The sequence below is a fragment of the Salmo salar genome, chromosome 22, assembly GCF_965601325.2.
Source record: "Salmo salar chromosome 22, fSalSal1, whole genome shotgun sequence".
In the NCBI taxonomy this organism is placed as follows: Eukaryota; Metazoa; Chordata; class Actinopteri; order Salmoniformes; family Salmonidae; genus Salmo; species Salmo salar.
Window position 1 is genome coordinate 62,610,336 of NC_138312.1, and position 12,565 is coordinate 62,622,900.

At 46.8% G+C, this 12,565-nt stretch overlaps 1 protein-coding gene across 13 annotated transcripts in view; it reads right to left on the minus strand.

Moving 5' to 3' along the window:
• The window catches only part of slmapa (sarcolemma associated protein a), a 163,170-nt gene that overhangs the window by 68,395 nt on the left and 82,210 nt on the right, over window positions 1-12,565 (minus strand). For all 13 annotated transcript variants that reach the window (XM_082967751.1, XM_045705714.2, XM_082967755.1 and 10 more), the window contains 2 exons: window positions 4,553-4,615; window positions 2,160-2,255 (listed from right to left, as the gene is read on the minus strand). In XM_082967751.1, the coding sequence (XP_082823877.1) occupies window positions 2,160-2,255; window positions 4,553-4,615 (159 nt within the window). The remainder of the gene's footprint in view (window positions 1-2,159; window positions 2,256-4,552; window positions 4,616-12,565) is intronic.

Below are 12,565 nucleotides of genomic sequence, written 5' to 3' on the forward strand. Positions count from 1 at the left end.
TCTTTCTGGGTAAGTCTCTAAGAGCTTTCCACACCTGGAATGTGCTACATTTGACCATTATTCTTTTTAAAATTCTTCAAGCTCTGTCAAACTGGTTGTTGATCATTGCTAGACAACCATTTTCAGGTCTTGCCATAGATTTTGAAGAAGATATAAATCAAAACTGTAACTCTGCCTCTCAGGAACATTCTCTGTCTTCTTGGTAAGCAACTCCAGTGTTTATTTGGCCTTGTGGTTTTAGGTTATTGTCCTGCTGGAAGGTGAATTTGTCTCCCAGTGTCTGTTGGAAAGCAGACTGAACCAGGTTTTCCTCTAGGGTTTTGTCTGTGCTTAGCTCCATTCTGTTTCTTTTTTATCCTGAAAAACTTCCCAGTCCTTAACGATTACAAGCATACCCATAACATGATGCAGTGGTACTCAGTATTGTGTTGTATTGGATTTGCCCCAAACATAACACTTTTTATTCAGGACAGAAAGTTAAATCGCTTTGCCACATGTTTTGCAGTATTAATTTAGTGCCTTATTGCAAACAGGATGCATGTTTTGGATGTTTTTTATTCTGTACAGACTTCCTTCTTTTCACTCTGTCATTTAGGTTAATATTGTGGAGTAACTCAGTTTTCTCCCATCACAGCCATTAAACTCTGTTTTAAAGTCACCATTGGCCTCATGGTGAAATCCCTGAGCGGTTTCCTTCCTCTCCGGCAACTGAGTTAGGAAGGACGCCTGTATCTTTGTAGTGACTGGGTGTATTGATACACCATCCAAAGTGTAATTAATAACTTTATGCTCAAAGTGATATTCAATATCTGCTTTTTTTAATGTTTTACCCATCTACCAATAGGTGCCCTTCTTTCCGAGGCGTTGGAAAACCTCCCTGGTCTTTGTGGTGGAATCTGTTTAAAGTTCACTGCTCGACTGAGGGACCTTACAGATAATTGTATGTGTTGGGAACAGAGATGAGGTAGTCATTTTAAATCATGTTAAACACTATTATTGCACACTGAGTCCATGCAACTTATTATGTGATTTGTTCAGCACATTTTTACTCCTGAACTTATTTAGTTTTACCATAACAAAGGGGTTGAATACTTATTAACTCGAGACATTTCAGCTTTACATTTTTAACTACACTTGTAAAAATGACTAAACATAATTCCACTTTGACATTACGGGGTATTATGTGTGTAGGCCAGTGACAAAAAAAATCTAAATATAATCCATTTTAAATTCAGGCTGTAACAAAACATAAATGTGGGGAAAGTCAAGCAGAGTGAAAACTTACTGAAGGTACTGTAGCAGTCAGGCAGTAAAAGCCATTACCCATTATATGGAGGGAGTGTCGTAGATTAAGTGGTTCAGAAGGCTTGACAAAGGGCTTGGCAAAGGGCTTGGCAAAGGGCTTGGCAAAGGGCTTGGCAAAGGGCTTGGCAAAGGGCTTGGCAAAGGGCTTGACAAAGGGCTTGGCAAAGGGCTTGGCAAAGGGCTTGACAAAGGGCTTGACAAAGGGCTTGACAAAGGGCTTGACAAAGGGCTTGTGTGCTGGGAGCTGGTCTAGTGGTAATGACTGGTCCATTAACCTTTTATCTGGAAATAAAACTTCTAAATTACTTTAGGACTGTGGAATTGTGTATCGGTACCTGCCAGCTGCTCTCTGAAGCCTCCTGCGGGGTGGCCAGTAGGGGTTAGGGCGGTAGTGTATAGTAACTACCTGCTCTCTGAAGCCTCCTGCGGGGTGGCCAGTAGGGGTTAGGGCGGTAGTGTATAGTAACTACCTGCTCTCTGAAGCCTCCTGCGGGGTGGCCAGTAGGGGTTAGGGCGGTAGTGTATAGTAACTACCTGCTCTCTGAAGCCTCCTGCGGGGTGGCCAGTAGGGGTTAGGGCGGTAGTGTATAGTAACTACCTGCTCTCTGAAGCCTCCTGCGGGGTGGCCAGTAGGGGTTAGGGCGGTAGTGTATAGTAACTACCTGCTCTCTGAAGCCTCCTGCGGGGTGGCCAGTAGGGGTTAGGGCGGTAGTGTATGGTAACTACCTGCTCTCTGAAGCCTCCTGCGGGGTGGCCAGTAGGGGTTAGGGCGGTAGTGTATAGTAACTACCTGCTCTCTGAAGCCTCCTGCGGGGTGGCCAGTAGGGGTTAGGGCGGTAGTGTATAGTAACTACCTGCCAGCTGCTCTCTGAAGCCTCCTGCGGGGTGGCCAGTAGGCGTTGCAGCGTTGCCAACTTCTGTTCCAACATCTGCTCCCTGTGTAGGGCCTCCTGCCGGGGGGAGAGAGAAGGGGGAGGAGGGAGAGAGGGGAGGAGAAGGAGAGAGGGGAGGAGAGGGGAGGAGAAGGAGAGAGGGGAGGAGAAGGAGAGAGGGGAGGAGGGAGGAGAGGGAGAGGAGGAGGGAGTGGAGGGGGAGAGAGGGGGAGGGAGAGAGAACATTACATAGTGTGAGGGACCACGTTAGACTGTAAACATTACATAGTGTGAGGGACCACGTTAGACTGTAAACATTACATAGTGTGAGGGACCACGTTAGACTGTAAACATTACATAGTGTGAGGGACCACGTTAGACTGTAAACATTACATAGTGTGAGGGACCACGTTAGACTGTAAACATTACATAGTGTGAGGGACCACGTTAGACTGTAAACATTACATAGTGTGAGGGACCACGTTAGACTGTAAACATTACATAGTGTGAGGGACCACGTTAGACTGTAAACATTACATAGTGTGAGGGACCACGTTAGACTGTAAACATTACATAGTGTGAGGGACCACGTTAGACTGTAAACATTACATAGTGTGAGGGACCACGTTAGACTGTAAACATTACATAGTGTGAGGGACCACGTTAGACTGTAAACATTACATAGTGTGAGGGACCACGTTAGACTGTAAACATTACATAGTGTGAGGGACCACGTTAGACTGTAAACATTACATAGTGTGAGGGACCACGTTAGACTGTAAACATTACATAGTGTGAGGGACCACGTTAGACTGTAAACATTACATAGTGTGAGGGACCACGTTAGACTGTAAACATTACATAGTGTGAGGGACCACGTTAGACTGTAAACATTACATAGTGTGAGGGACCACGTTAGACTGTAAACATTACATAGTGTGAGGGACCACGTTACACTGTAAACATTACATAGTGTGAGGGACCACGTTAGACTGTAAACATTACATAGTGTGAGAGACCACGTTAGACTGTAAACATTACATAGTGTGAGGGACCACGTTAGACTGTAAACATTACATAGTGTGAGGGACCACGTTAGACTGTAAACATTACATAGTGTGAGGGACCACGTTAGACTGTAAACATTACATAGTGTGAGGGACCACGTTAGACTGTAAACATTACATAGTGTGAGGGACCACGTTACACTGTAAACATTACATAGTGTGAGGGACCACGTTAGACTGTAAACATTACATAGTGTGAGGGACCACGTTAGACTGTAAACATTACATAGTGTGAGGGACCACGTTAGACTGTAAACATTACATAGTGTGAGGGACCACGTTAGACTGTAAACATTACATAGTGTGAGGGACCACGTTAGACTGTAAACATTACATAGTGTGAGGGACCACGTTAGACTGTAAACATTACATAGTGTGAGGGACCACGTTAGACTGTAAACATTACATAGTGTGAGGGACCACGTTAGACTGTAAACATTACATAGTGTGAGAGACCACGTTAGACTGTAAACATTACATAGTGTGAGGGACCACGTTAGACTGTAAACATTACATAGTGTGAGGGACCACGTTAGACTGTAAACATTACATAGTGTGAGGGACCACGTTAGACTGTAAACATTACATAGTGTGAGGGACCACGTTAGACTGTTAACATTACATAGTGTGAGGGACCACGTTAGACTGTAAACATTACATAGTGTGAGGGACCACGTTAGACTGTAAACATTACATAGTGTGAGGGACCACGTTAGACTGTAAACATTACATAGTGTGAGAGACCACGTTAGACTGTAAACATTACATAGTGTGAGGGACCACGTTAGACTGTTAACATTACATAGTGTGAGGGACCACGTTAGACTGTAAACATTACATAGTGTGAGGGACCACGTTAGACTGTAAACATTACATAGTGTGAGAGACCACGTTAGACTGTAAACATTACATAGTGTGAGGGACCACGTTAGACTGTAAACATTACATAGTGTGAGAGACCACGTTAGACTGTAAACATTACATAGTGTGAGGGACCACGTTAGACTGTAAACATTACATAGTGTGAGGGACCACGTTAGACTGTAAACATTACATAGTGTGAGGGACCACGTTAGACTGTAAACATTACATAGTGTGAGGGACCACGTTAGACTGTAAACATTACATAGTGTGAGGGACCATGTTAGACTGTAAACATTACAGCGATAACCTGTAGTATAAGACAGATGAGAGAGAAAGAGCGAAGAAAAAAGTCCCGTATCATTTTAACAGTGCGACTATGAAGCCAGGCAGTAGTTAGAGCGCAGTCGCGCTGCCTGGCCAGTAGGTGTCAGTGTTGTTCCATACCTGCAGATACTGGGAGAGCTGGAAGAGTTCCTGAGAGTACATACTGGGGGTGTTGGCCGCAACCTGCAGGAGGAGGACACACACACCAGGACATCAGGTTACAGTAGATAAGAACACTGGTACACACACACACACACACACACACACACACACACACACACACACACACACCACCCAATACATCGATTGCTGTGCCGAACATGTGGAAACTATGTATAGATTATGGGAGGGTCCAAAAGAGTCAGTGCGAGTCATGAGTCAGCGTCTCAGTAAAGAGAGTCAGTGCGAGTCATGAGTCAGCGTCTCAGTAAAGAGAGTCAGTGCGAGTCATGAGTCAGCGTCTCAGTAAAGAGAGTCAGTGCGAGTCATGAGTCAGCGTCTCAGTAAAGAGAGTCAGTGCGAGTCATGAGTCAGCGTCTCAGTAAAGAGAGTCAGTGCGAGTCATGAGTCAGCGTCTCAGTAAAGAGAGTCAGTGCGAGTCATGAGTCAGCGTCTCAGTAAAGAGAGTCAGTGCGAGTCATGAGTCAGCGTCTCAGTAAAGAGAGTCAGTGTGAGTCATGAGTCAGCGTCTCAGTAAAGAGAGTCAGTGCGAGTCATGAGTCAGCGTCTCAGTAAAGAGAGTCAGTGCGAGTCATGAGTCAGCGTCTCAGTAAAGAGAGTCAGTGTGAGTCATGAGTCAGTGTCTCAGTAAAGAGTCAGTGCGAGTCATGAGTCAGCGTCTCAGTAAAGAGAGTCGGTGCGAGTCATGAGTCAGCGTCTCAGTAAAGAGTCAGTGCGAGTCATGAGTCAGCGTCTCAGTAAAGAGACTCAGTGTGAGTCATGAGTCAGCGTCTCAGTAAAGAGTCAGTGAGTCATGAGTCAGCGTCTCAGTAAAGAGTCAGTGAGTCACGAGTCAGCGTCTCAGTAAAGAGAGTCAGGTTAGATAATGACAGCGTCAGATGCTGTAGTAAGATATAGCTTCGCCTGGGCTCAGACCATCAGATATAGGGCTGTGCTGCATGATGCTAGGTTACAAGGTTACATGGTAACCCTCTCCTTCACTGGGCCCTAAAATAAACCTGTCGCTCTGGTCAGGCAGGGAAAGGAGAGGATCTCTGTGTTTAGCTCAGGAGGAGAGGAGAGGAGCTCTGTGTTTAGATCAGGAGGAGAGGGGTCTCTGTGTTTAGGCCAGGAGGAGAGGAGCTCTGTGTTTAGGCCAGGAGGAGAGGCGCTCTGTGTTTAGGCCAGGAGTAGAGGAGCTCTGTGTTTAGGCCAGGAGGAGAGGAGCTCTGTGTTTAGGCCAGGAGGAGAGGAGCTCTGTGTTTAGATCAGGAGGAGAGGAGAGGGTCTCTGTGTTTAGATCAGAAGGAGAGGAGAGGGTCTCTGTGTTTAGGCCAGGAGGAGAGGAGCTCTGTGATTAGATCAGGAGGAGAGGAGAGGAGCTCTGTGTTTAGGCCAGGAGGAGAGGAGAAGAGCTCTGTGTTTAGGCCAGGAGGAGAGGAGCTCTGTGTTTAGGCCAGGAGGAGAGGAGCTCTGTGTTTAGGCCAGGAGGAGAGGAGCTCTGTGTTTAGATCAGAAGGAGAGGAGAGGGTCTCTGTGTTTAGATCAGAAGGAAAGGAGAGGGTCTCTGTGTTTAGGCCAGGAGGAGAGGAGAGGAGCTCTGTGTTTAGGCCAGGAGGAGAGGAGAGGAGCTCTGTGTTTAGGCCAGGAGGAGAGGAGAGGAGCTCTGTGTTTAGGCCAGGAGGAGAGGAGAGGAGCTCTGTGTTCAGGCCAGGAGGAGAGGAGAGGAGCTCTGTGTTTAGGCCAGGAGGAGAGGAGCTCTGTGTTTAGGCCAGGAGGAGAGGAGCTCTGTGTTTAGGCCAGGAGGAGAGGAGCTCTGTGTTTAGATCAGAAGGAGAGGAGAGGGTCTCTGTGTTTAGATCAGAAGGAGAGGAGAGGAGCTCTGTGTTTAGGCCAGGAGGAGAGGAGAGGAGCTCTGTGTTTAGGCCAGGAGGAGAGGAGAGGAGCTCTGTGTTTAGGCCAGGAGGAGAGGAGAGGAGCTCTGTGTTTAGGCCAGGAGGAGAGGAGAGGAGCTCTGTGTTCAGGCCAGGAGGAGAGGAGAGGAGCTCTGTGTTCAGGCCAGGAGGAGAGGAGCTCTGTGTTTAGGCCAGGAGGAGAGGAGCTCTGTGTTTAGGCCAGGAGGAGAGGAGAGGAGCTCTGTGTTTAGGCCAGGAGGAGAGGAGCTCTGTGTTTAGGCCAGGAGAAGAGAAGCTCTGTGTTTTGGACAGGAAGGAGAGGAGAGTATAGTTTGGTGTTTAGGACAGGAAGGGGAGGAGCTCTGTGTTTAGGACAGGAAGGAGAGGAGAGTATAGTTTGGTGTTTAGGACAGGAAGGGGAGGAGCTCTGTGTTTAGGACAGGAAGGGGAGGAGAGTATAGTTTGGTGTGTTTAGGACAGTGCAGGCAGAAAAAGAGAGCAGAAGATTAGTAATTCAATTTGGGCTGTGCTCTGTGTCTAATGAGATTAAGAGTCCTAAACAAGGAGCCTGGCTGAGGAACTTCCCTCCCAATCTACAGAGTAAGACAACACTGTATTGGCTTGACTGGGCTTGATATGCGGTCAGTCCCTGTGTACTGGCTTGACATGCGGTCAGTCCCTGTGTACAGTAGAGCTGCTGATGTTGTAGATGTGTTGATTGGGCCATCGGGTAGTGTCGCATGGAATACCGAAACTTCTGTACTTTTTCAATACAAATAAACCACCGGTTCGGTACTATAATTTTTGTTACATTCGTTACTTCAGTCAAATGCGTCTCAGGTGATTGGGAGGATGAACTCTGTATCAGCCCCATTATAACACAAAGACCAAAGAGCCTGTTCCACTTCCTGGTTCATTACTAGAGCTGTCTGGCTGTGTTGTTAGCTCCCTACTCATCATGTTGTACACAGCTCCACTTCCTGGTTCATTACTAGAGCTGTCTGGCTGTGTTGTTAGCTCCCTACTCATCATGTTGTACACAGCTCCACTTCCTGGTTCATTACTAGAGCTGTCTGGCTGTGTTGTTATCTCCCTACTCATCATGTTGTACACAGCTCCACTTCCTGGTTCATTACTAGAGCTGTCTGGCTGTGTTGTTATCTCCCTACTCATCATGTTGTACCACAGTTCCACTTCCTCGTTCATTACTAGAGCTGTCTGGCTGTGTTATCTCCCTACTCATCATGTTGTACACAGCTCCACTTCCTGGTTCATTACTAGAGCTGTCTGGCTGTGTTGTTATCTCCCTACTCATCATGTTGTACACAGCTCCAATTCCTCCCCCTACCCAAGAGAGGTTAAGCTTTCCCTTCACTGGAACAATGGGGCCCATTAAAATCAGCCCCAGACCATTATTCCTCCTCCACCAAACTTTACAGTTGTCACTATGCATTGGGGCAGGTAGCGTTCTCCTGGTATCTGCCAAAACCCAGATTCTTCCGTCAGACTGTCAGATGGGGAAGCGTGACTCCAGAGAAGGCGTTTCCACTGCTCCAGAGTCCAATAATGGCGAGCTTTACACCACTCCAGCCGATGCTTAGCATTGCGCATGGGGATCTTAGGCTTGTGTGCGGCTGCTTGGCCATGGAAACCCATTTAACGAAGCTCCCGACGAACAGTTGTTGAGCTGACGTTGCTTCCAGAAGCAGTTTGGAGCTCGGTAGTGAGTATTGCAACCGATGACAGACGATTTTTACGCACTTCAGCACTCAGCGGTCCCGTTCTGTGAGCTTGTGTGGCCTACCACTTCACGGCTGAGCCGTTGTTGCTCCTAGACGTTTCCACTCCACAATAACAGCACTTACAGTTGACCGGGGGCAGCTCTAGCAGGGCGGAAACTTGACGAACTGACTTGTTGGAAACGTGGCATCCTATGAAGGTGCCACGTTGAAAGTCACCGAGCTCTTCAGTAAGGCAATTCTACTGCCAATGTCTGTCTATAGAGATTGCATGGCTTGTATGCTCGATTTTACACACTGGTCAGCAACAGGTGTGGCTGATATAGCCGAATGCTCTAATTTGAAGGGGTGTCCACATACTTTTGTTTATATATAGTAGGGCTGCCCCCATTTAGTCGATTTCTGATTGTCATAGCTCCACCATCACAGTGGAGCTTCTCAAAGTCATTTGTTTCTTCGCCTCGAAACAGCAAGTAAACCAAGTCTGTTTTTACATACATTGAGAACTATAGTTCCTCAATGTAGCCTATTTGAAACATTTTCTTTCAATAACCACTCAGCATGAAAAGGGGAAACAACGTAATGGCTCTGATCTTACTTCTCCCTTGAGCAAATAATCTACCCCAAAAAAAAATGTTACGATATTGAACTCAGACGGCCCAACAATTGAACAGAGCAGTAGCTGAGCTTGTCTGGATCCAGCGCCATTGTGTGTCTGGCTAATATGCCTTTTTTTGTGTGATATTATTTTTGGTATCGAGTCTCGTGATGGTATCGAGTATTGTGACACTAAACCACCTATCGGTATCGAAGCCCAAATTCCTGACAACACTACCATCAGGTAACAACTGAATCAACCGGAAGTACGTAGACGTGTTGCATGGGCCATCAGGTTAGAACTGAATCAACAGGAAGTACGTGGACGTGTTGCATGGACCATCAGGTAACAACTGAATCAACAGGAAGTACGTGGACGTGTTGCATGGACCATCAGGTAACAACTGAATCAACAGGAAGTACGTGGACGTGTTGCATGGACCATCAGGTTAGAACTGAATCAACAGGAAGTACGTGGACGTGTTGCATGGACCATCAGGTTAGAACTGAATCAACAGGAAGTACGTGGACGTGTTGCATGGACCATCAGGTAACAACTGAATCAACAGATTACTAAACAACGACTAGTGGTGAGTTGAGAACCCTTGCAGAGCGGTGTCAGAACAATAACCTCTCCCTCAACATCGACAAAACAAAGGAGCCGATTGTAGACTTCAGGAGACGGCAAAGGGAGAATGCACCCATTCACATCAACGGGAGGGTGAAAAGCTTCAAGTTCCTACGCATACACAACACTGACAATTTGAAACGGTTCACCAACACAGACAGTGTGGCGAACCTGAGGCGGCCCCCTGAGACTAAAACTTTTACAGATGCACCATTGAGAACATCCTGTCAGGCTGTAATCACCGCCTGGTATGGCAACTGCACCGTCAGCAACCGCTTGGCTCTCCAGAGGGTGCCCAATGGGAAACTGGGGGCACACCGCCTTGTATGGCAACTGCACTGACAGCAACCGCTTGGCTCTCCAGAGGGTGCCCAATGGGAAACTGGGGGCACACCGCCTGGTATGGCAACTGCACTGACAGCAACCGCTTGGCTCTCCAGAGGGTGTCCAATGGGAAACTGGGGGCACACCGCCTGGTATGGCAACTGCACTGACAGCAACCGCTTGGCTCTCCAGAGGGTGCCCAATGTGTAACTGGGGGCACACCGCCTGCTCTTCAGGACATCTACAGCACCCGGTGTCACAGGAATGCCATCAACCACCCGAGCCACTGCCTGTTCACCCCGCTACCATCCAGAAGACGAGGTCAATACAGGTGCATCAAAGCTGGGACCGAGACTGAAAAACAGCTTCTATCTCAAGGCCATCAGATTGTTAAATAGTCACCACTAGCTGGCCTCCACCCAGTACCCTGTCCTGAACTTTAGTCACTGTCACTAGACAGCTACCACCAGGTTACTCAACCCTGCACCTTAGAGGCTGCTGCCCTGTATACATAGACATGGAACACTGGTCACTTTAATAATGTTAATAATGTTTACATACATAATTTCATATGTATATACTGTATTCTAGTCCTGGTTCATCCTATATAACTACTGTTGTCCACTTCATATGTATATACTGTATTCTAGTCCTGGTTCATCCTATATAACTACTGTTGTCCACTTCATATGTATATACTGTATTCTAGTCCTGGTTCATCCTATATAACTACTGTTGTCCACTTCATATGTATATACTGTATTCTAGTCCTGGTTCATCCTATATAACTACTGCTGTCCACTTCATATGTATATACTGTATTCTAGTCCTGGTTCATCCTATATAACTACTGCTGCCCACTTCATATGTATATACTGTATTCTATATAACTACTGCTGTCCACTTCATATGTATATACTGTATTCTATATAACTACTGCTGTCCACTTCATATGTATATACTGTATTCTAGTCCTGGTTCATCCTATATAACTACTGCTGTCCACTTCATATGTATATACTGTATTCTAGTCCTGGTTCATCCTATATAACTACTGCTGTCCACTTCATATGTATATACTGTATTCTAGTCAAGGCCATCCTATTTAACTATTGCTGTACATATACTATTCTATTCAACAGCATAAATCACACACACACACACACACACACACACACACACACACACACACACACACACACACACACACGTTGCTCGACCTAAAAGTTCTTTATTCCGTTATTTTACATTCCTGTGTATTGTTAGATATTTACTGCACTGTTGGAAGCTAGGAACACAAGCATTCGGCAATAAACATATGATTTGTGTAGATAGTTGAGAGAAGAATAAAAATTCAAATGAATCCATTTTGAAAATCAGGCTGTAACAACAAATGTAGAATAAGTGAAGGGGTATGAATACTTTAAGGTACTGTATTACTGTGAATTCGTTCAGGCGTTGAGGACGATGTTGAGACCTTAGCTTGCCTTGTTGAATGTCTGTCAGTTGATCAAATAGACAGTTAACACACTTCATATTTTTTAAACAGACATTTCTCTCCTCTCCTCGGAGCCAGAAAAATATCCAACGAGTTGCTGCTCGTTTCTGGGCCAGCTTTATTATTTATTAATAATATATGTGAGGTGTTATGACCAGTCGTACTATGTGATGTAACTGACGGGGTGTTATGACCAGTCGTACTATGTGACGTAACTGACGGGGTGTTATGACCAGTCTTACTATGTGACGTAACTGATGGGGTGTTATGACCAGTCTTACTATGTGACGTAACTGATGGGGTGACTACGAGCTACGAGCTCACAGAACAGGGCTCCGGGCAGCCGAGCGGAAATGGAGGAAAACTCGCCTCCCTGCGGACCTGGCATCCTTTCACTCCCTCCTCTCTAGATTCTCCTCTTCTGTCTCTGCTGCTAAAGCCACTTTCTACCACTCTAAATTCCAAGCATCTGCCTCTAACCCTAGGAAGCTCTTTGCTACCTTCTCCTCCCTCCTGAATCCTCCTCCCCCTCCCCCCCCCTCCTCCCTCTCTGCGGATGACTTCGTCAACCATTTTGAAAAGAAGGTTGACGATATCCGATCCTCGTTTGCTAAGTCAAACGACACCGCTGGTCCTGCTCACACTGCCCTACCCTGTGCTTTGACCTCTTTCTCCCCTCTCTCTCCAGATGAAATCTCGCGTCTTGTGACGGCCGGCCGCCCAACAACCTGCCCACTTGACCCTATCCCCTCCTCTCTTCTCCAGACCATTTCCGGAGACCTTCTCCCTTACCTCACCTCGCTCATGAACTCATCCTTGACCGCTGGCTACGTCCCTTCCGTCTTCAAGAGAGCGAGAGTTGCACCCCTTCTGAAAAAACCTACACTCGATCCCTCCGATGTCAACAACTACAGACCAGTATCCCTTCTTTCTTTTCTCTCCAAAACTCTTGAACGTGCCGTCCTTGGCCAGCTCTCCTGCTATCTCTCTCAGAATGACCTTCTTGATCCTAATCAGTCAGGTTTCAAGACTGGGCATTCAACTGAGACTGCTCTTCTCTGTGTCACGGAGGCTCTCCGCACTGCTAAAGCTAACTCTCTCTCCTCTGCTCTCATCCTCCTAGACCTATCTGCTGCCTTTGATACTGTGAACCATCAGATCCTCCTCTCCACCCTCTCCGAGTTGGGCATCTCCGGCGCGGCCCACGCTTGGATTGCGTCCTACCTGACAGGTCGCTCCTACCAGGTGGCGTGGCGAGAATCTGTCTCCACACCATGCGCTCTCACCACTGGT